The 25,479-nt window shown below is 40.8% G+C and overlaps 1 protein-coding gene across 1 annotated transcript; it reads right to left on the bottom strand.

The window, feature by feature from the left end:
* Nucleotides 1-1,135: 1,135 nt before the first annotated feature.
* Nucleotides 1,136-22,040, bottom strand: ube3a (ubiquitin protein ligase E3A). Its single transcript, XM_034676284.1, has 11 exons — nucleotides 21,772-22,040; nucleotides 17,482-17,527; nucleotides 16,481-16,755; nucleotides 13,423-14,615; nucleotides 10,054-10,198; nucleotides 9,310-9,515; nucleotides 9,005-9,169; nucleotides 5,625-5,780; nucleotides 5,463-5,536; nucleotides 5,202-5,345; nucleotides 1,136-4,931 (listed from the first exon to the last, which is right to left on the bottom strand). Coding segments are annotated over exons 2-11 (2,481 nt in total). The 5' UTR covers nucleotides 17,484-17,527; nucleotides 21,772-22,040; the 3' UTR covers nucleotides 1,136-4,810.
* Nucleotides 22,041-25,479: the final 3,439 nt, after the last annotated feature.

The following is a 25,479-nucleotide window of genomic DNA, read 5'->3' on the forward strand; positions in this document are numbered from 1 at the left end:
AGAAAGGCAGCAGGACCTTTCTGAAGGATTGGTCACAGATTCTGTGTTTCTTGTTGTTTTATTTGTCAGTATGTAGACGTGTGTCTTGGTACACAGCTACAGCTACAGCTACAGCTATGAACATGTAGCTATGTGGCTATGCTAACTAGCGCTAGCATTTTTCCATGAAAAATAAAAATCATCCACTAGATCTTCAAATCTGCAGACGTGGGGAGTAAAACCGACCTTTGTGTTTATTAAGACAGCCTACAACTAGCATGCCTCCCTCCTAAGCTCCTTGTTAGCACACATTTGTGCAGGTAATGAAAAACGGAGGGGGGATTCAGTATTATTTTATACAGTCTATGGGCCGAACAAGCTCCGAGCTCTGACTCCGTGACAGACCGGATATTGTTGTTACGTAACAAAAACACTGAAGTCTGAAACGGCTCGTTTCACACACATTTACAGAAAGGTGGAGAAATCAGAACAGGGGCAGAATGGATTCTTTTCATTCTCGGGGGGTTTGTAGACATGCCAGGGACACATATTTCAGGTAGAGAACCATTAAAAAGTCAATTTTGCATGATATGTCACCTTTAAAGGAGCTCTGAGGGGAGGGGGGGAGGGGTTAGACGGAGTCCTGAGGAAATGCTACATTCAAATTCATGCTAGTTTTCTGTGACTACCAACCCTAGCTTTAATAAAGCGTAAAATTTGTTGCACAGCCGATTGAGTCTCCCCCTAGTGGGCACAGGAAGAATTGCAGGTAAAGTCAAGTCATAGTTTCTTATAATAATGGCAAGTTTAAACAACTGCAGTGGACCAAAGCTTAGAATGCAATATCAATAAAAATAAAATAAGGGTTAAAACATCAAAAGCGAGACAAATAACAATAAATAGGAGCAAAACAATAGTTTGCATCATAAAGTGTCGGGATGTCACACTCAACTGCAAACTGTAGAGGGTGTCTGCCTCCTGGATCCTGACCGGTAGATGATTCCAAAGGAGAGGGGTTTAACAGCTGAAGGCTCTACTTCCCATACTACTTTCAGAGACCTCAGGTATGACGAGCAGACAGAGGGGTAACAGGGCAAATGATCTTTTTCATACATATACGTTTGTTTGTGGACATTTCAGCAACCAACATGACACGTTTGATTTTTTCTCCTTTATTTTCTTTGCATAATATTTGCTTTACATCAGAGCTTCACATTATCTGCACATTCTTTATATACCTGAGATATGTGGCCAAACTAAACACGTCATGTGACTCTTTCCCTTATGCAGGCATTGCACATTTGGCAACTTCACTTACAAATGTGCAATCAGAAATCACTCAACAGCACACAAACCAAAGGAAAAGGAACGTTTCTGTCAGGATGTCAAAGTCTGAACCGACCAGTCAGTTTAGTGCAGTACATCCTGAAAACCTGCAAGCAATCCAAACTACTCTATGCAGGCAGGTTCACTTCTTCATGACACACAGTACTCATGTAATATCGTTTTAAATACTATGATTAGGTAAAACAAGAGGCACAACACAGAAACACTAGAAAATAACCCTCAAGTTAGTCACGAGTTCTCTTTGTTCGTACACTGACAGTAAATAGTTTAAATATTGGCGTGTCAGTGCGGCTATTTGGGCTAGCAGTAATATAAAATGCTTCACTTCAGTTGACTACAATGACAATCATAACCAGGAGCACCATGAGTCAGTTCACTCCGCTGTGGGGAGAGAGGCTGACGACTGAATACTGCTACGTCAGGAAGGAAAACAAAACATAAGAAACCACGTCAATAAAAGTACGGCATGTGCTGACATTCGCTAAATTCATGTGTGTAAGTGCACTTTCACAGTTTCACAACTCAAATGTTCTTGTTCAAAAGAAAAAGAAACACACAGGAGGGAAGAAGACGCAAAGGGACATCTGGTATTTTTAAACCTGGACCTGTTTCATATTTACACACTCCTGGGTCTAAACCACAAAAAGGTTCTCTCAGACAGGCTCAGATTTGTACTTGAAGTGCTCCTGAGACAGACCTTTTTATAGAATTAAAAGACTTTTCACAAAGATGGAAACTGAAGTCAAATCTTGCTCTACACCGGACTCCACTGAAGTTTTATGATGTGGAAAGCAGGAGCTGCCTCACTTATTTGTGCTATGTTACCCAGCTGTGTTGGATACTTAATTCTGATTGGTCAAAACCCCACAGCAACAGTGTTTAATTCTGAAAAGAGGTGGTAGGGAGGAGTCTAAATCTCCCCTCTGCCTGTTGACACTGTGGTAAAAACGTTAGTGTGGTCTCAGGCTGGTCCTGAGAGTGGGGAGATAAGGACAGATGTGGTCTCAGCCTGAGGAGCTACTGGACCCCAACCACCTCTGAGAGGGAGAAGTGGAGCAACATACTGTCCTGTGATCCAGAGCTGGAGAGAGCATCTCTAAGCTGCTGATCTCTACAAAGTCACTTAAACCAGAAGCAGAGGGGATAATAGCAAGTGTTAAAGGTTGTGACATTTGCCTCATCTGCAAAGCTCAGACAAGACCGAGAGCTGAATGAGGACAGAAAAGTCAACGGAAATCTTCTTGACCTTATCTAACGTTACCTTCATTGAAATGTTCACTTTAATGTGAATTAGAACAATAAAAGGCTGGTTATGTCAGAGTCTTGCTCACCTTGTTACAGTGCTGATCTGCATTACCACCTCTTTACTGTACATTCTTTCTACAGTATGTGACTTTTGTGTTTTGAAAGGTGACTTAATTTGTCATAGAACACAAAAAGATGTGCTGATGAAGGCAGAGACAGTCGAGCAGCTCCGGTCTACTGCGAGGTGAAGCAGCAGATGCTTTGATGAGTTTAAAAAGAGGCGTCTTTACCTCGACTTTTTAGAGATTATTCTTGTAATTTTGTTCAACTTTTGGAATAATGATCTGAACCTGTCAGTGGAACAAATAAAAGCTTTCAGTGGACATGCTTCAGGGAGGATTCCCTCTCAAATGTGAGCTCCGTGTGGAGTCTTCCTCTTCATGTGTCATACTCAGGGTGGGACGCTTGAATGCTGTTATATTGCTGTGCGAGTACCTGAAATACTTTGTCACTTTATCCTCTTTTGGATTAAAAACTGAGCTAAAAAAGAAACTGATGATTAAAAGAAATCTGGCCATATTTTCATAACCCACTCGCCACTAAGAAGCACGTCCTTGTTAACATAACTTAATTAACCCTTACTCTACATTAACTACTTATTTGTTCCAAGCTTATGTTTACTTTGAATTCAAGCCTTTCTTATTGAACAATTAGCATGATGTAAAAAAGCTAACTGTTATAAACCTCCAGCCACTTCCTGGCTAACTACAGTTCAGACTAGAACGCTTCAAAAAAACAAGGACATTTGTCTCTGGAGAGATGTTTCAAAGCCAAAGCTTGGCAGGTACCATGTTTGAAATGCGACCTAACTTTTAGTCAGCCTACAAATAGACAGAGTTGGAGCTGAGGCCGTTTTTCAGTTACAACTCAGGCAACTCAGCTGTGCCCCTAACTCTGCAGATTCATGTATAGCCCTTTAAGTGATCTCAACAGGTGCGTGATAACCTCCCTCCCTTTGAGTGTGAACAATAAATAAATAAGCTACAAATTGGCGTTTTAACATGTGACTTTGTGACATCATGGGGATTCCTATGATTTCTCAGCCAGCCTCTAGTGGACACTTTTGGAACTGCAGTTTTATGCACTCCCTCATTGAATGCATTTTTTAACATTTGAGGTTGCTGCTTGTTTTTGACTGCGGCTGTGTTATAAGTGTTTTAAAAAATTACTAGATTTCTTACTGGTCACAGTTGTTGATTCATAAAGTAATCATTGTAAATACTGAAAATGTGCTCCAAAAAGCCTGGATCACTGCAGCACCACTTTATAAAGGCATTTGAGCTCCCCACCCTGAGCATGATGTCGAAGGGAAATGTCTTCAGTGTGAATAAGGTCAGTTACAGTCTCTTACAGACCTGCAGGCTGAATTACATTACATCTTTTTATTCTTCAGACCCCCTCATTTAAAGAAAGATGGCTCTGGATTAAAAATACCAGGTTTGCCCTTTCAGCATGGCGTTGAACCCTCTGGGAAAACGTATGATCTGTATTTAAAACCAGTGCTTTAAGTGGGCCGGTAGCTTCTACATTTAACCCCTTGGTGCCCTGGGATATTTTCATCATACTGGGACTTCAAACCAGCTCCCAATACCCTTCCCTGTCCGCTCCATATTCAAGTTTCTTTTAGCGATTCATTATAGTTCCTCAAAATAAATTATCCATGGTGCAGTATGGGATGATGTCGTCCTTTTGCAGGCTTTACGCGATGCTGACTCATCTGTTTTCATTGGAGAGTAACAGCAAATTAACATGAACAGTGAAAAGAAGACGACAGTGATGTTGGCCTGGCTCCAAAAAAACTGAACAGGAGTGTGGTGACGCAGAGAAGCAGGAGTTCTTTGTTTGTGTGACACAATGAAGTGGTTTTCTTACTAAATGCATGTTGTAAAAATCTGCATTATCGTCTCTTATCTGTTATTAACTGTATAAATGTACTGAGACTGGCTGCACACACGCCAGCAGGTGAATAAGGGGAGCACCAGCACTTCTTTTTCTACTTTAAGCACTTGTTAAAACTACCTCTCAAAGGATTTAAGGCCTTGGAGTGAGAGGCTGACAGCGGAGTATGAGGTTGGTTAGGCACGGGGTTATTGCAGCATTGTTCGTCGTTTCCCTCTCTGTTTTTGTGATCTCCCTTTGTTTGAACTAAAGTCAGAAAACTTGTCTGTTTGTGGAACTGTCACAGCATCCCAAATCCTTTGGCATAAGTGATGGCCTTGAGCAGTCTCTCTTTCAGTTTCTCCTTGGAGGAGTATTCTGGGAGCAGCAGTGCATTAAAGCAGGTGTGAGAAGTTGGCAGCCTGAAAGAGAGCAGAGACAGAAAGTGAGAGTGCTGCTGGGTCTGGCATCAAAAGTGGGACAAATGTGAACAGACATGAGCTTATCATGTGTGTTTGAGCAGGAACAGGATGTCTTAAACTTATTTGTTTGACTGGAACAAGGACAAAATAACAAAGAAGCATCACCCTGATAGAAACTGGAACACTTTTAGGTACTTTGGATCATAAGGGACAGAAATACACTGTTATTTAGGCCAAGGTCGAAATGTGAGTGAAACCTCTGTGACGTACCTGTCAGTATCTGAGCCATTCTTGGCGATGATCATTTTTAATTTTCCGAGCCCTCCGACTGGCGCTCTGTCCGTGCCTGTGGTAAACTGGAGAAACAACCTCTTCTGCTCCTCTCCAAACGAGTGGATCGTCTCCCAGAAATCTCTGTTTGCAGAAACAAATGATTACTTTAAACAGCAATGATCTGCCTTTTAATAACCTCAGACTGTGACAAGAGAAGGATTCATGTGTAAGTGGAGTAAAAACATGAATCTGACTCACTTGATAATTTGGCTTTCTTTGCTATAACCTCCATCGTACTCTGTCGTCTTCTCGAGCGCTTCAAAGTCCAGTTTCTGTGAAATCCAGAGAGACTGTTCAGTAAATCATAAAATACTCTCAACACTGAAGTGAGACAGTTAACATTAAGCTTTGTTTCCTCACCCTGCTTCCACAGATAAGCAGCTCCACTTCCTCCGGTCTGAACAGATACTTCAGTGGGGATTCGTTTGTGACCATGAGGAAACCTTTCTTGAAGGCTCTGAATTGTCGCTCCACGCTCTTGTTCAGTATGTACTCAGCATAGAGGTCCACAAACTCCTGAGAGGTAAAGATGCAAAAATGCACATTACTAACTAGAAAAGTTGCATTTCTCTGCAGCAAATGTGTTGAAAAGCTGAAGCTGAAATCAGTGAAAAACTGCTGAAAATTAGAAACCTAAAATAAAGAAAAATTGTATCAAGTTGTTGAAATATTTGGATGTCCTGCTGAAATTCAGAAGGCTTAAACACGGTTTAAGAAAAAAGTGAAACTTGAGACTAAAATAACAAAGAGCAGAATCAGTAGAAGTGTCTTAAACATGTGAATTATGAAGAAACATAAAAGCAAAGCGTGGACGGAAGTGAAAAGTTTAACAGGAGATGTGGAGAGAAAAAGAAAAACCTGAAATCTTTTGAAGCTAAAATTGTAAAAGCAGATCAGGAGCAGGAAATATGACACGATCCATTTGAAAACACTGCTGGAAAAAGTATAAATATGAGAAAAACTACTGAAAAGTTACAACTGTTTCACACATAGTAGTCAGATAATGCCAGTAGAAGTAGTAGTAGTAGTAGTAGTAGTAAGAAAGTACTGTAAAGGTGCTTTTCGACCACAGGAACTTTACCCAGGAACTAGGGACCTTTTGAGGAACTATGCACGTTTCAACAGCAGGAACCAGGATCTAAATTTAGCTCCGGGAATAGAACTTTCCAAAGGTCTAGAAGCTTTGGATCGTAAAGGCTGATTTATACTTCTGCGTCAAATCAACAGCGTAACCTACGCCGGGGGTCCGCGTAGGTTCAGTACCTACGCAGAGGCCTACGCAACTCTCACCTCTTTTAAATCAAAGACTAAGACTTTTTTATTTGCCACTGCCTTCCTATCTTAGATTATTTTAACTCACTTTAAATTAAAATTTTAATGTAATTTCTAACATATTTCTAATGTTCCTTTTCTTTTCTGTTTTATTATATTTGTCATTTTAATTGTGTTCTTTTATGCCTGTCTGAATGTCTCCAATGCTTTTCATGTTTTAATGTAAAGCACATTGAGTTGCCCTCGTGTATGAAATGCGCTATACAAATAAAGCTGCCTTGCCTTGCCTTGCCTTGCATGTAGCTGACGTGCACCTCCTCCAAAATGTAACTACGCATAGAATCGACGCGGACTGCAAGCCCTGTGATTGGTCCGCTCAGTGGCTTTGTATTTCCCGCATTTACAACACTTCCTGGATCCCGGACATCGGCCGCACATCGTCCGTGTATTTCATCTCCTCCTCTCTATTCTTCATGTAATCATGTCTGTATGATAAACAGCAACATGTATCAGCTGTAGATTAACAGAACACGCTCTGAAGGAAAAGTAAACAGAGATTGTAGTGGGGCCGGAAGCAGTCGACCGACTATCAGAGAGACCACACTGCACTGAAGTGTTTCGGAGGAGAATTGCTGCACGACACGGACACATCGACACACAAGTATGTGGTGCTCATGTCCGCATCAGACCCTGCTGCGTAGGGGAGACACAGAAGTATAAATCAGCCTTAAGGCCTTCAATATTGAACTAGGGATGTCAACAATAAATCAAGTATGGATTGATTGATTGTTAAGAACTTACTCCAACACATTTTTTTGTTTTTGATTTTCTCTCACGTGGAACAAACATCATGTGGTCTCATATTTGGTTCAGCTATCAGGGAGGTGTTTTAACTTTAAAGCATGTTTGGATGTGGTTTAGCTGACTGAAGGTGTTGTGCACAGCGGAGACGCTCAGCTGGGGGCTGCGGCTGAGTGACAGGTCTCCACGAGCGCTTTTTTTCTCTGCCGCCGGACTGATTATGACCCGGTTGCGCTCCCAGCTGACACCTGACCACGTTCACATGATTATTTTTCTCAATAAGAACGAGTAGACAGAAAACTGGACACTGTGAGTCACATGTTGTAGTCTTCACTTCATATAACTGTATGTCCGTGGAGGTTATTTTCAACAGCCTGCTTAAGGAAACTTCGATTTAGGGGAAAAAACACATTTTGCATTGTTTTTGACATGAAAACGTCCAATTTTTTTTTAAAGGTGACATATCATGCAAAATGGACTTTTTAATGGTTCTCTACCTGAAATATGTGTCCCTGGCATGTCTACTAACCCCCCGAGAATGAAAAAAATCCATTCTGCCCCTGTTCTGATTTCTCCACCTTTCTGTAAATGTGTGTGAAACGAGCCGTTTCAGACTTCAGTGTTTTTGTTACGTAACAACAATATCCGGTCTGTCACGGAGTCAGAGCTCGGAGCTTGTTCAGCCCATAGACTGTATAAAATAATACTGAATCCCTCCCCTGTTTTTCATTACCTGCACAAATGTGTGCTAACAAGGAGCTTAGGAGGGAGGCATGCTAGTTGTAGGCTGTCTTAATAAACACAGAGGTCGGTTTTACTCCCCACGTCTGCAGATTTGAAGATCTAGTGGATGATTTTTATTTATCATGGATAAGTGCTAGCGCTAATTAGCATAGCTACATAGCTGCATGTCGTAGCTGTAGCTGTGTACCAAGACACACGTCGACATACTGATAAATAAAACAACAAGAAACACAGAATCTGTGACCAATCCTTCAGAAAGGTCCTGCTGCCTTTCTGGCAGAGGTCAGTTTTACTCCCCACGTCTGCAGATTTGAAGATCTAGTGGATGATTTTTATTTGTCATGGATAAGTGCTAGCGCTAATTAGCATAGCTACATGTTCATAGCTGTAGCTGTAGCTGTGTACCAAGACACACGTCGACATACTGACAAATAAAACAACAAGAAACACTAAATCTGTGACCAATCCTTCAGAAAGGTCCTGCTGCAGGCGCCTCTCCGTCAGGATCAGATTCTGGATCAGATTCAGAGGGTTGAAGTAACGTGATCTCTGAGCAGCCGTGTATATTCAGCCAACAAGTAAACATTAGATCAACGTGCTGGAGAGCCGAGGCACATCCACTTCCTGAGGGGGCGTGGTCAGAGAGAAAACAGAGTGTTCTGAGGAGGACTGATGAAAAGGACTTTTCAGGCATGCCAAAATCTGATTTCAAAGTGTTTTTTTGAGCATAAACTTTAAAGACATGTTTTGGGGACCTCTTAGACCAATATATATTGATGAAAAAAGCGTGATATGTCACCTTTAATGATTCATCGATAATTGATCATTAATATTTCCAAAGATCGATCAATACTTTAATTTACATTCTGAACATTTCTGATGTGAGAGTAACTGCAGTGTTTTTATTTCTTCAGACACATCACCTGTCTGTTCTCTGTCGTAACGGGGATCTGCTCTCCTTCCTCCTTTAAGTCGTATAAGACCGGGTTCCCAAACAGGTCCGTGTGCGAGATCTGGAAGGTGAGCATCATGTCTTCTTTTACATCGCCGCTGTATTCAAGTAAATTCTTCAAACTTTGGTAAAGGCTCTGCAGAGAGAGAAGAAGAGGAAACATTTCCTGTTAGAGAAATACACTCAGAGAAGAATCATCAAAACACTTTCCCAATGCAACACTTAGTCTACCACAAACATGTGGAGAGTGGATCACTTTAGAGGGAGTTACTGTACTGGATGTGAGTCTGATAGATCCGAGGCGGTCCCTTTCTTGCCCATGAGTTTCCTGTAGACCACCATGGGGAAATGCACGTCCAGGATGCAGTTGTTGTAAATAGCCAGCCCCAGGACGAGTCCAACGAGAGTGTACTGAGCTTCATTCTCCAGAGAGGACGAATTAAACCAAAACAGCTTTGTGTTGTCGTCGTAGGTGAACATACCTGTCCAGAGAGAGAGAGAGAGAGAGAGAGAGAGAGAGGGGGGGGAGAGAGAGAGAGAGAGAGAGAGAGAGAGAGAGAGAGAGAGAGAGAGAGAGAGAGAGGACAAACAAATATATTTGTATTAGCTTAGCTTAGCACAAAGACTGGAAACAAAGGGAAACAGCTAGCCTTGCAGTCCAAAGATAAATAAAGGCAACTTTAAACCTCTGATGAAAACGTGACATTAACCCCAAAGAATTAGACCAGGAAGCTGCCATACCTGGAGAAGGTAACATACGTCCCTTCTTGAAACCACAGTCTGATGTTTTTACACTTTGTTGTCTTTATGCAATCAACAATCATTGTGTAACATGTTAAAAAGAGACGTTTGGTGACATTGGTGGCCTTTTCGCTTCTTCCTTTCTAGCTTTGTAATCAAACTTCTCATCCAACTCTTGGCTAGAAAGCAACCAAACACATCCCCACCCTGTCCTGCTGTTCAGTAAATATGATTTAAAATCAGGTTAAATGGGAGAAAATGTAAAGTTTAATGTCTTACCTATATCTGGATTAAATATTTCCTCCAATACCAGCTGAAAGAACTCTTTAGAAACACCTCCCTCGTCCACACCTTGCTCTCCTTCAAACTCTACGAACAGCTGCTTCTTCAGGTCGGATGGGTTCTCCATGGAGATCATCTCCAGCTACAACACAAAGCAGGGGTTCAGTTTATTGAACACAGCAGGAGTTAGCTTTCATTCATAAAACCAGAAGATATATAATCATCGTATGCCACCTTGGCAGCTTTCATGGTAACTTTCATAAGTGGATTGTGCTCCAATATGACGGTATGGAGGCCCTGTATCTTCAACTCATCACTTTATAACATCAGCAAACACTGTCAACAATCCTAGAGTACAGTCATGGCCAAAAGTTTTGAGAATGACACAACTATTAATTTTCACAAAGTCTGCTGTTTCAGTTTTTATAATGGTAATTTGCATATACTCCAGAATGTTATGAGGAGTGATCAGCTCAACTGCAATTAATTGCAAAGTCCCTCTTTGCCTTGAAAATGAACTTTATCACCAAAAACACATTTCCACTGCATTTCAGCCCTGCCACAAAAGGACCAGCTAACATCATTTCAATGACACACAGGTGTCACACACATTAACACAGGTGTGGGTGTTGATGAGGACAAGGCTGGCGATCAATCTGTCATGATTGAGTGACTGGACACTTTAAAAGGAAGATGGTGCATGACACCATTGTTCCTCATCTGTTAGCCATGGTTACCTGCAAGGAAACACGTGCAGCCATCATTGCATTGCACAAAAAGGGCCTAACAGGGAAGTTTATAGCAGCGAGTAAGATTGCACCTCAGTCAACCGTCTATCCAATTATCAAGAACTTCAAGGAGAGAGGTTCAATTGTTGCCAAACAGGCTCCAGGGCGCCCAAGAAAGTCCAGCAAGCGCCAGGACCGTCTCCTGAAGGTGTTACAGCTGCGGGATCGGGCCACCACCAGTGCAGAGCTTGCTCAGGAATGGCAGCAGGCAGGTGTGAGTGCATCTGCACGCACAGTGAGGCGAAGACTTCTGGAGGAAGGCCTGGTGTCAAGGAGGGCAGCAAAGAAGCCACTTCTCTCCAGTAAAAACATCAGGGACAGACTGATATTCTGCAGAAGGTTCAGGGACTGGACTGCTGAGGACTGGGGTAAAGTCATTTTCTCTGATGAATCCCCTTTCCGATTGTTTGGGGCATCTGGAGGAAGGCTTGTTCGGAGAAGACGAGGTGAGCGCTACCATCAGTCCTGTCTCTTGCCAACAGTGAAGCATCCTGAGACCATTCATGTGTGGGGTTGCTTTTCGGTCAAGGGAGTGGGCTCTCTCACAATCTTGCCTAAAAACACAGCCATGAATAAAGAATGGTACCAGAACGTCCTCCGAGAGCAACTTCTCCCAACCATCCAAGGGCAGTTTGGTGATGAAGAATGCCTTTTCCAGCATGATGGAGCACCTTGCCATAAAGCAAAAGTCAGAACAAAATGGCTCGGGGAACAAAACATTAAGATTTTGGGCCCTTGGCCAGGAAACTCCCCAGATCTTAATCCCATAGAGAACTTGTGGTCAATCCTCAAGAGGTGGATGGACAATCAAAAACCCACAAATTCTGACAAACTCCAAGCATTGATTATGCAAGAATGGACTGCCATCAGTCAGGATTTGGTCCAGAAGTTGATTGACAGCATGCCAGGGAGAATTGCAGAGGTCTTGAAAAAGAAGGGTCAACACTGCAAATATTGACTTATTGCATGAATTCTGTGTAATTCTCAATAAAAGCTTTTCATACTTATGAAATGCTTCTAATTGTATTTCATTATACCATAGAAACATCTGACAAAAACACCTAAAAACCCTGAAGCAGCAGACTTTGTGAAAATGTAATATTTGTGTCATTCTCAAAACTTTTGGCCATGACTGTACACCACTTATGCATCTGCTTTAGATGATGTTAAGAGTGATTGAAACAATAGAGACTACCCCGGTTCTCAACACACTTCATTGGCTCCCCGTTCAAAACAGAATCACTTTCAAAATCCTATCACTAGTCCATAAAGCACCCTATGGTTCAGCTCCTAAGTACATCTCTGACTTGCTCACAGTGTATAACCAGACCTGGATCCTTAGGTCAGCAGGTGGAAGACTTTTAACCATACCCAGAGTCAAACCAAAGTCTGGTGAAGGGGCCTTTAGTTTACTGTGGTCCTTCTCTCTGGAACAAAGTGCCTGCTGATCTCAGGTCCATCACTATTGTCTCCACTTTAAAAAAAACCTCAAATCATATTCATTCTTCAAAGTGTATGAATCATATGATGACTGTTGTGACCGGCTGCATGTGCAGCAACACTTGCTCTTTGTTTGATTGCTGTGTCTGATGTATGTTTGCTGTGTATATTGTTTTTCAATGTTTTTATTGAGTTTTATTTTTTAATGTTTTTTTAATGTTTTTAATCCTCCATCTAAAGCACATTGAGCTTACGTGTAATGAAATGTGCTTTATAAATAAAATTGCTATTGCTATACATAGAAATATTTGAAAAATACCGTAAAGATGGATGACATGACAGCTCCACAAAAGTGAAAACAAATGATTTGGTGCTCTCCTTACTGACTGGCTGCAGTATTAATTATGAAGAAATGATGCTCTCTCTTCATCTCCCTCTATCCCTCTCTCCAACACGGTCTCAGCAGATGTGTGTCTAACATGAGTCTGGTCCTGCTGGAGGTTTCTGCCTGTTAAAGGAAGTTTGTCCTTGCCACTGTAACTTGCTAAATGCTGCAAAGTGCTCTGCTCATGGTGGATTAAGATGAGATCAGACTGAGTCCTGTCTGTGAGATGGGATTGGATCTGATCCTGTCTTGATGTTGGGTCTTTGTTAATAATAGAACATAGAGTACGGTCTAGACCTGCTCTGTTTGGAAAGAGTCTGAGGAGAAAGTTTGTTGGGGGTTGGCGCTTTACAAAGGTTAAATGTGAGTGCAAAGGCGTAGGTTGAATATAAAAGCGTAAGAGGCTGCAGAACTTTCCACAACTGTGAGTGTCTGCTTCAAACTGACTCATGACTTCTGACATCTGTCTGTGAGTGAAAGGTGTGTTTAGATCAGCAGCAGAAGCAGGACTTCAATACCTGACTCCAAGACCTGATCCCAGCTGAACAGAGTCTTACCCAAAATACTTCAAATGTGAGTATATTGCTTCACTTTTGTGCAATGGGAGGAGGAGTCGTCATCCATCATTTCATACAGTAAATGACAAATACCAAAATAAACTGACTCATGTCTACAGACTGAGGTGTCAGTCTTGCAGCTGATAGTCTAACCTCCTGTGCACATGCAGCAGTAACATGTTAGGCTGTGACTCACTCTGACGAGGGCGTCGTCGATGATGTGATCTCTGCGTACTTTGAGTTTGAGGTACGGGTTGGGCTGCTGACCCTGGACCATGCTGTAGAGGGCGGTGAGGCGCCGCTCGCTGTACATCCTGATCCTGTTGTCGTAGTACAGTCCCTGACTCTTTGTGATGACGCTGAGGATGAAGGGGCAGGTCTGGAAAGAAAACTTGGTTTCTGCGTTGACCTTAAAGAAGGTGAAGTCCTTGTCCATCTCCACCACCTCGTTCAGGGACTCGTTAACAAAGTCCTCGTAAGGGATGCGGGGCGTGATGCTGTCTAAAGATCTGACGCACAGTTCCTTCTCCAGAGGATCCACCCGGGGACCCTTCTTATAGAGCCGCTCCTCACCCAGCAGCTCATGCAAGGTGAGCTCGTCAGACTCGGACTCCTCCTCGTCCTCCTCGTTGTGCTCGACGTCCACATCTCCGCCCTGGAGACTTGCGTAGAAGACAACTTTTAAACACTGAGTCGCCGCCACCACCGTCTCGTCATCGTTCACCAGGTTGTCGCCGTCGTACTCGTTGCTGACGACCGTGAATGTGATGAGCTGCTGGAAGGTCTCCATCATACGGCGGATGTGCGGGAGTTCGTACATGGACCAGAGCTTTGACAACCTGGCGAGCGCTCTCACCGGTAGTTTGCTCATTGCTTTGCAGAACTGCGGCAACGCAACTTCCAGGTACTCTGGACTGTGCAGGTTACTGTTCTCCATCACGATGATGAAGATATTCAGGTAATCTGGGTTTGTTTCGTACACGTCAAGGTATTCCAGGTCAAGTTCCATATTTGGAGTGAGGTAAATGATTGCGTTCACGAGAGCCGCCTCCACCTGCTCGATGTTTAGGAGTTTGTCGTAGACTCTCCGAACGGCTTCGATGTCCACGCTAACTTCAAGAGGGTCGTCCGTATCACGAGGACTCGCTTCTGGTAAAGCAGCAGCGCCCAGTTTCTCTGAGCTTTGTTCACTTTGGCTCTCCTCGTCTTCATCTGTTAGTTTGAACGAGTTCTCGGCGGCGTTGGGCTCATCCTTCCTGAAACTCTTCACCAGGGACTCTGCGTTGGAGAAGACCCTGCCGATGACCCGGACGAGAGCAGAGTAGTCCCCTTCCTCCTTGCAGGAACTCAGGAGCATACACACCCTGTTCTCTGTGAGGTAATGAACATCTGGACCAAGATAACAAAAAGAAGAAACACTCATCAGGACTTCAATCAGGGGCGTTATGTGAGCTAAGATACTGAGAGAAGGGAACAAAAGAGAAGGAGCGTGGGATTCCATTTTCAGCAGTGTGCATATATTTGTCTTTAGTGAAAATGTAAGATCGTCCTTTATTAAACATGTAAAACTCTTAACAAATGAGTGATTTGAATTTGTTTTGTTAGCTTTGAGAGCTATGTTACATTTCTTTAAGTTGGAACCTTCACCTCAATGATCATCATTTGTAAACTTAACTGAAATACTGATATGAAACAGAAAACTAGAGTGCTTTATTTTTAACTTCATACACCGATCAGACATAACATTATGACCACCTGCTGAATATTGTAAAGGGGAGCTGTGGTATCTGGCACCAAGATGTGAGCTGCAGATCTCCTGCTTCCAACACACTGTAAAAATGAAAACTTCAAATTGTTGGCCTGAAAATGATTTTTTGATTAAGGAAACAAATTTGCTTCCATTTAGTTTCAAACAAAATCAAAGTAGTTATCTCAACTACCTGTATGAGGTGTGTTGTGTAAAGTTGGTCTCATTTCATAAGTTAGGTTGGCAAAACTGTAAATGATGGGTTTCAGGCTCAGCTACATTATGTGAGTCTGCTTCAGGCAAAGAACGGGGTCTCCAACTCAAATCTACAGGGGTCTTCCACACTTTCAATTCCCCACATGTGGCTCCATCTCTCCTGTCCTGTGTGGATGTGATCGCCCTAAAGGTGAGTCTTTTGTTTGAGTATTGTATTGAAACTCTATCTTTACAGGTAGTCAGTTGATGGTGAGTTGATTACCGGTTACTGTCACTTTAATTTGTTCAGTTAGTTTAATAAGGCATGGTCATTACCAATAGTTAGCCGCCTTCAACATTAGCTAGCTACCTTGCAGGTGTGAAAACGGTGCAGCAACATGCAGTAACAAAGGAACATTTTCTGAACAAACAATAATAAGTTGGCACAACTTTCACTTCTTAGTATGTAGAACTCAACACTTTAAGTTACACTACATATGAATGATAAGTTATCTCAACAAAAACTCATCAGTTGGCTCAAATGTAAGATTTCTAGTTAGCCTCAAAACTCAAAAATCTAGTGCAGACAGTTGACTTGAAATTTTCAGTTTTCACAGCTTTTTTGTTTTAACATTGCATCGACCTTAAGGGCAAGATGTTGACTTGCTGCCACACATTTTTCACCCACCTACCCCTGTTACACTAAAGTGACCCTGGTACTAGTTCAGAGTTGGTTCAACTTAAGAACCAGCTAGCTTTTGCACAGGCAAGAGCCACAAGAGAGCCTCTTCACGATAACCCCGCCTCCACCTCTTGCTGTAAGCGGTTCTTTATTCTAGCCCAGCAAGGAGTTGGTGCTACTCTGGAACCGGCTCTCCTGGTTTAGGCCAGTTCTTAGGTGGTCCAAACACAAATAACTGGTTCCAGATTAGGCACTGGCTACGAAACAGCCCTGGAACTGACTTGGTGTAAAAGTAGGAACTGATTGATGCCACTGTAACAACATAATAAATGTTTTTCACTTCACCTATCTGTGGTGATAATGTCATGGCTGATTGGTGCATGTCTCATGATGTTGGGTATTTTGCAGATATAGAAACAGCTTTTGGATAAAACCAGCTGCAGCTAGAGGGGGGGCTGTGTGACTAAATGACAAGTGTTTGTTGTAATTAGCATTGTAACATACTACAGTGAAATTAAATATACAGAAAAGACAAATCAAACATCAAATTCTTGTGTTTGAATGGACATGAAAAGCAAATCAAGCAATCAAATCCACAGTTTGTGAGACCCTGAGTCAGTTTCCCGGTACCTGAGTCCCCTTTGGAGGCGCAGAGGTCCGTGTCGCTCATCCTGCAGCTGTCGTCGTCCTCGTTGGCACCGGACTCTTTCTTGGAGGGGTGAGGATTGCAGAGTTTGGCGTTAATCTTAAACAGCTCGAGCGCTTTGGCTGCTGCTGAATTGTTATCCAACGGTTGAAAGTTATGACACGATGCGCAAAACTCATTCGTGCAGGCGCCATTTCCACAGCCTTCGGTTAACTGCCGAAAGTAGCGCTCGATTAGATGCTTTGCAGCCGCTCTGTTCCTGTGTAGGATATTCAAACAAGGAATCACACGGATGGTTAAAAGTCAACATGAAAACAGAGAGCAGAGACATGTTTTTGCAATGCACATATCAATGCCTACGACATAACAGAGCTGAATAATCAACAAGTACTTCACATACACTTAAGTTTTAAAAAGCTAGCGCTGTGTTTCCACCAAAGAAAGTTTATCAAGCATTTGGGACACTTGAAGCATTTCAAAGTCCTCGTACTTAATGAAAGACCACAGAAGATCTCTGCTCAAGATGAAGCACCTTGTAAAGCACAGGGACTTGCAGCTGTAGAGAACTTTTATGATTGGTTTATAGCATGCAGAAATCATGCATATCTAAAAAGTGGTTCCTGTCTGTTTCATCATAACCAGCAATAAGCTTCGGATTAAAAAAAAAACTGGAGGGTGCATGAAACAAAAACAACAATGCTGTTAACTTCAAATTGCAGGAAATGTGTTAAAAGAAAAGACAAAGGCACTCATGCAGTTTGTCTCCATGGGCTGGAGGAACCTTTTAGTACTTATGGTTCTAAAAGATCCTGGAACTTTTGGTGGAAACGCAGCTTGAAAGATGACACAGAGTTGACAACAACATGGAGAAACATGAAAGGATGCAGCTCCCCCACATACTGTAAATCTGAGTCTAACTAGTCACCTGTGTATTAGTTCATCTACAAGGTTCACTAGTTGAGTGCAGGGCAATAAAAAGACTTACATTCGGCTGGATTCAGATTCCTCCTGCAGGCCCAGTATACAGTCGTCTGAAAGAAATGTTTGACATTAATGTTTATTTTTCACCTCTGATTACAAGAAGAGAGACACACACACACACTCACATCCAAACCCTCCTCATCAACACATGTTCAACTGACAGCTAGTCACCTGTCAGGATGAATCCCACATAAGCACTTTACTTTCTGATGCACTTTCTTCCTTTTGGTTTTATCATGCTGCTAATACTGTGTTTATGTTTGTTCTTTCATGTGCCCTTAAATGTTTGAGCCTGTCTCTAGTATATTTTTATTATGCACTGTCAATGTTGAATCTTGAGAAAAAGTAGCTCAGACACAGATTGAGAGGACAGTCGGTGAAGGGATGGTGACCTTAGAGGACAAGAAGCTCCTGTGATACATGATAAGTATAATCTTCCATTCGTCAATTTTTGAATGTCCAAAACATCGACCAATACAAATTATTTCACTCTTAACAATAACTCTTTTCTCATCCTTTAAAATGTGCATTTAATGTTGTCATTCACTTAATCCAAAAATGTCAATGTTATTAGTTTGTCCTCTCTGTGCTGCTGTAGAAACCTAGCAATGCAAGATGGCGGCCTCCATGGAAGGGGACCATAGACTGTATAAAATATGGATGTAGTATCCGTGACGTCACCCATCTGTTCCTGAGAGCTGTTTTGAAGCAAATCGACGGCAGCAGCCATATTGGTAATGAGGAACTCAACTAGGCGGAGTGTGACGTAGTGTGAGCCTCTTAGCCAATGGCTGTGTGTTCCCGACCGGGAGTCATGTCAGTCATGTCCTTATTTGGGCAAAAACTTGAAATCTTAATATCTTCTTTACCGTCACGTTAGAAAATAATTCACCCCCCTTACAGTGTGTGCAGATAGAGAGATTAGCATTGTAGGGCCAAGACGTTTTTTGAACCAGGCTGTAAACATGTTTATTAATGCTGCAAAGATCCTCTTTTTCCCATTCATGTCTATGTGGTTTCCTGTGTTTCTGCAGCCAGCCTTAAGCGGATTCTTCATGTATTGCAGTTTATAACACTTCTGCATGGGCTTCATCGTTTGAGACCGGAGGTTGCCGCTTGAAGGGGACCCGCTCCTTATATAGATATTAGGGATGTTAAGAATTAAAGGTGACATATCATGCAAAATGGACTTTTTAATGGTTCTTTACCTGAAATATGTTTCCCTGGCATGTCTACAAACCCCCCGAGAATGAAAAAAATCCATTCTGCCCCTGTTCTGATTTCTCCACCTTTCTGTAAATGTGTGTGAAACCAGCCGTTTCAGACTTCAGTGTTTTTGTTACGTAACAACAATATCCGGTCTGTCACGGAGTCAGAGCTCGGAGCTTGTTCAGCCCATAGACTGTATAAAATAATACTCAACCCCTCCTCCGTTTTTCATTACCTGCACACATGTGTGCTAACAAGGAGCTTAGGAGGGAGGCATGCTAGTTGTAGGCTGTCTTAATAAACACAAAGGTCGGTTTTACTCCCCACGTCTGCAGATTTGAAGATCTAGTGGATGATTTTTATTTGTCATGGATAAGTGCTAGCGCTAGTTAGCATAGCTACATAGCTACATGTTCATAGCTGTAGCTGTAGCTGTGTACCAAGACACACGTCGACATACTGACAAATAAAACAACAAGAAACACAGAATCTGTGACCAATCCTTCAGAAAGGTCCTGCTACAGGCGCCTCTCCGTCAGGATCAGATTCAGAGGGTTGAAGTAACGCGATCTCTGAGCAGCCGTGTATATTCAGCCAACATTTAAACATTAGATCAACGTGCTGGAGAGCCGAGGCACATCCACTTCCTGAGGGGGCGTGGTCAGAGAGAAAACAGAGTGTTCTGATGAGGAATGAAGAAGAGGGTTTTTCAGGCATGCCAAAATCTGATTTCAAAGTGTTTTTTTGAGCATAAACTTTAAAGACATGTTTTGGGGACCTCTTAGACCAATATATATTGATGAAAAAAGCATGATATGTCACCTTTAATCAAGTATGGATTAATTGATTGTTAAGAACTTACTCGAACACATTTTTTGTTTTTGATTTTCTCTCACGTGGAACAAACATCATGTGGTCTCATATTTGGTTCAGCTATCAGGGAGGTGTTTGAAGTTTAAAGCATGTTTCATGTGAATCAGCTGACTAAAGGTCTCTGCCGCTGGACTGATTCTGACCCGGTTGCTCTCCCGGCTGACACCTGACCGCGTACACATGCTTACTTTTCTCTATAAGAACGAGTAGACAGAAAACTGGACACTGTGAGTCTAAAATATGTTTCTGTTCAGTTCCCTTGTTGAAGTCTGAGCCTTCACTTTTATAACTGTATGTCTGCAGAGATTATGAGCCTGCTCCACACGTTGATATTCAGTGTGTCTAACATTTTGAACACCTCAATACGATCCTTACATATTCAATACCGTCAATTACATACATTGTGTTGCTAAGGAAAATATTGTCATCATTATCTTTTTAACGGATTAATTGATAATTGATCGTTAATATTTCCAAAGATCAATCATGGAGAATACATTTTTAACATAATCCCTAGTAGATAGTGGTGTAACGATTCATCTCCTACATCGATGTATGGATTTATATTCCTATGATCCGACTACATCGATCTGTGCTTGGCAGGTTGGCCCTCCAGACGACATATATGGATCTAACATCGTTTTAAAAGGTAATAAATCGATTGTATGGATACTAGGAAATAACACATTGGATTTAAGCACGGCAGACTTTATATGGATGTGTTTTTTTTAACACTTTTAATGATAAAGACGTTAAACGTTACTCAATTCAGGCTGCCTGTCTGTGACGTCATCACCACGCACCAACAGACAACAAAACATAGCATGGTGGACGGCAGAGGAGAAGCTGGTGAGTGAGAAATGATCAAGCCACCATTGCGGTCCAGTGAGAGGAATCACTTTGGCTTTTACAAAGACAGAGATGTTCTAAATAAGTCCCTCACTGTTTGTAGGATAGGAAAGGTCAAGGGAAGTTACCACGGCAACACCACAAATCTATCCAACCACCTACTAAGGCACCATGGGATTTCACACAACGCCGACCGTCCAGGCACCTCTTGCAGTGTTCATCAAGGTAACATCAGCTCTGCAGAAGCCTCAGGCCTCTCCAGCATGTTTAGTCAGAGACTAGGACAAAACTCAACTCGGGCCAAAAACATCAACAACAGGAATCTAGTCCAGTATCAAGGTGTTTACTTCACAGTCACTCTGGTTGAATTTTTAACTAAAAGTTACTGAATCGATTTCAAGTCACTGAATCGTTTCAGATCGTATCGTTCTAAATGAACCAATATCGTCCTTTAATCGTATCGGCAACCACGAATCATGATACGAATCGAATGGTTGTTAAAAAGAATCATTACACCCATACAAGTAGATATAAACAGCTCACTGGAATTCAACAAAAACAACATTGGTTTTACATTAAAGTGATAAAAACACTGATTTAAACATACTTATGAATATTATATTCCATTTCCACCGAGTCTGCTAAATGATGCTAAATATTGCATACTGTACCTTTAATTTCAGTCTGTGTCATAACCCATAAAAACTTCTCACAGGTGCTTTCATTTCTGTTCTTATGGACTTTACTCCTTAACACCCTCACTTTATTTCTTGGGTTGTTTTTTTCTATGACATTACAACTTATTTACAAAATAGGACAAATAGAAAATGAATCTTCTTCCTCTGATTTATCTTAATTATTTACAGTTTATTATTCTTGACTGGATTTATTCTGGAAATTTAAATGACAAAAAATCCTTTCCTTATTTTTCTTGCTTTGCATCATTATCTTCTCCATGAGTCATCCGTTTATATGCACATGTGGAGAGTTTCCCACACTGGCTGTAAAGAGCTGCTTTATGGCTTTGTTTTGGCAGGAAAGGAGCTTGTAAACAATATCAAAATGTATTGCATAGATTTCCCTTCATAACAGGTGTAAGAACAAACCTTATTTGTGTTATGATCAGTGTTTTCAGCAGGGTTATATTACATGTATTGACCAACAAACACATTTCACCATCAGCGTGATTTGGCAGAAACTTGACAGGTGACTGAGTTTAGCTGTCACTGCTCTGATTCTGCTTCTTCCAGGCTCCAGATTTATTATTATTATTATCTCATGTTTTATTATCTTCTATAAAACATGTTAAAGAAGTGAACACAGCAGCACATTCAGTGTCATGTATCCAGCTGTATTTACTGACCTGTGATTTGTACAGGGATACAGCCTGTCTGTCAGTCTGTCAGTGACAGTGCAAAAATCCCTCCTTCAGTCAGAGACACCGCCTCTGTGTTTGATCCGCTTTCAGTCCACTTCCGCCTTTTTACCCTGTTCAGATTCTCTTTAAATCACACAGAGACGCTCTGCTGTGATTCAGCTTCAGTTTGACAGCGTCAGGAAATCTGAACTCTCTCAGTTTATAAGTCAGAGCGAAATATCCTCCCCGACCATCTTGTAAACAAGAGCGCCAAATATCCCAGCATGCACCGCGCGAGGCTGTCATCACCATCACGCCCCCCTCCAACCCTCACGAGACCAAAATATAACATCACAAACGTCCAGATATCAGATATACAGTCTATGGTGCAGGTACAGGTAGATATACACATAGATATACACATAGATATACAGTCTATGGTACAGGTAGATATTCACATAGATATACAGTCTATGGTACAGGTAGATATTCACATAGATATACAGTCTATAGTACAGGTACAGGTAGATATACACATAGATATAGAGATACACATAGATATACAGTCTATAGTACAGATACAGGTAGATATTCACATAGATATACAGTCTATAGTACAGATACAGGTAGATATTCACATAGATATACAGTCTATGGTACAGGTACAGGTAGATATACACATAGATATACAGATTCAAATAGATATACAGTCTATGGTACAGGTACAGGTAGATATACACATAGATATACAGTCTATGGTACAGGTACAGGTAGATACACACATAGATATACAGTCTATGGTACAGGTACAGGTAGATATTCACATAGATATACAGTCTATGGTACAGGTAGATATACACATAGATATACAGTCTATAGTACAGGTACAGGTAGATATACACTTAAATATACAGTCTATGGTACAGGTACAGGTAGATATACACTTAAATATACAGTCTATGGTACAGGTACAGGTAGATATTCACATAGATATACACATAGATATACAGTCTATGGTACAGGTACAGGTAGATATACACATAGATATACAGTCTATGGTACAGGTACAGGTAGATATACACTTAGATATACAGTCTATGGTACAGGTACAGGTAGATATACACTTAGATATACAGTCTATGATACAAGTACAGGTAGACACATAGATATACAGTCTATAGTACAGGTACAGGTAGATATACACATAGATATACAGTCTATGGTACAGGTAAAGGTAGATATACACATAGATATACAGTCTATGGTACAGGTACAGGTAGATATACACATAGATATACAGTCTATGGTACAGGTACAGGTAGATATACACATAGATATACAGTCTATGGTACAGGTACAGGTAGATATACACATAGATATACAGTCTATGGTACAGGTACAGGTAGATATACACATAGATATACAGTCTATGGTACAGGTACAGGTAGATATACACATAGATATACAGTCTATGGTACAGGTACAGGTAGATACATAGATATACAGTCTATGGTACAGGTACAGGTAGATATACACATAGATATACAGTCTATGGTACAGGTACAGGTAGATATACACATAGATATACAGTCTATGGTACAGGTACAGGTAGATACATAGATATACAGTCTATGGTACAGGTACAGGTAGATATACACATAGATATACAGTCTATGGTACAGGTACAGGTAGATATACACATAGATATACAGTCTATGGTACAGGTACAGTTAGATATACACATAGATATACAGTCTATGGTACAGGTACAGGTAGATATACACATAGATATACAGTCTATGGTACAGGTACAGGTAGATATACACATAGATATACAGTCTTTCGTACAGGTACAGGTAGATACACACATAGATATACAGTCTATGGTACAGGTACAGGTAGATATACACATAGATATACAGTCTATGGTACAGGTAGATATACACATAGATATACAGTCTATGGTACAGGTAGATATACACATAGATATACAGTCTATGGTACAGGTAGATATACACATAGATATACAGTCTATGGTACAGGTACAGGTAGATACTAACATAGATATACAGTCTATGGTACAGGTACAGGTAGATATACAGGTACAGGTGACATTTAGAGGCTGTGTTCCTTTATTAACAGAAAATAAACCAAAATTAAATAATTAAGACGGCATGGTTTTAACGTGAAGATAAATAACGTCTCAGTTGTATGTGATTTCATTTCTGTATTGTCAAAAAATGACACTAAAAAACTTAAATTTAAGAAGCAAAATGTATGCTGATATAAATTTCAGAGCATAAATGTTAAAATATCAAAGTTAAAACTAGATAAATTCATAAAACACATTATTTTAAGTTTAGAGTACTATACTGAGTGAAAAAGGAAATAAAACACCAAATAAATGTTAATAAATAATTGTAAAAAAAATAAAAATAAAAATTGATGTGCATGATGATGAATTATGAAAACCTCTTTCAGGATTTTTTTTTTCTGTTTGTTTTTGTTGCTCTTTTGGCATGAAAAACCAAGATTCAAAGTTTTTTTTTTGTTTTACACTTTCTTTTCAAGAGGTTTTCTTATGTCCACTTGAGTGGACACTATGCCCCTGTATCAATAATAATATAGTAATAACAGTGTTACTGTGTTTATTTGCATCCTGTACGCCTTTCTATCACACTCTGCTATTGAGCAATACAAAACAGACAAAAAAGACATACAAATGGCTGCAATTATGTTTTAACAACAGAAATATATTAACTTATAGCCAAAAAGAGTGACTGATGAGGAAGCATCTTGAAGAGCATCAGTCACAGTAATGGAACAAATTGGAGCTGAAGTATAACCAGTGAACCATGATGTCCACTTCAGTGGACAGATGATTAATCAGAATTTCCTCCTAATCTAAAATCAATACTTTGAAAATTTAAGAATAATATAACTCCTAAAGTTGTACTTGATGCTACAATTTTTTTTTTACCTGCAAGGCTCCCCTAAAATAGAAGGATTGAACAGTTATTCAGGTGGAACTCGGCATTTCTAACTGGCTGTCGGCCATCTTGGATTGGAGGGGGAAAAAATGCACATAGAGTGGCTTCTCATTAGGTGGCATTGTATAGAATTATGCACTAGTTGCCACTGTAGTGACTGATGTGCAACTTCATCAAAACCAATCTATATGCAAGAAAATGTTTTTTGACTAGCTGCCCCTCAGTGTAGTTACCACTATGCATGAAAGGGTTAAAGATGCAACTCTTCACAAATACATGAATAAAAAGCACAGGTTTTACTAAAGAGGACCAGGCAAAATCAAAATGATGAGAGAAGGATTTCTATTATGATTTAAGGTTTAAAGAACTATTGTGAGGCATTAAAAGCAGGGCTGTACAGAGTACTAAAATATTCTACTTAAGCTGAGTATCATTACTGAATGATATGACATTTCTCTTAAGCCAAAGTAAAAGTACCAGTCCGTTATGTTACCAAGGTGAAGTAAAAAGTACTTTATTTGAAACGCACTAAAGGACTGAGTACTTACTTTTGACCCATGAAGCTGTGGTGGGTTAAGGGGAATAAGATAGAACCAACAGCATTCATGTGTGAAGTGATTTTGACTCTGAACCTATCTAGGGTGAAGTTATTGAACATTTTTGCAGCATTCTGCACACTTAAATCAGAGAGACTTGTTGTCACGACCAAAAAAATGAGTAGAAA

Source organism: Notolabrus celidotus, chromosome 2, assembly GCF_009762535.1.
Source record: "Notolabrus celidotus isolate fNotCel1 chromosome 2, fNotCel1.pri, whole genome shotgun sequence".
NCBI classification, from domain to species: Eukaryota; Metazoa; Chordata; class Actinopteri; order Labriformes; family Labridae; genus Notolabrus; species Notolabrus celidotus.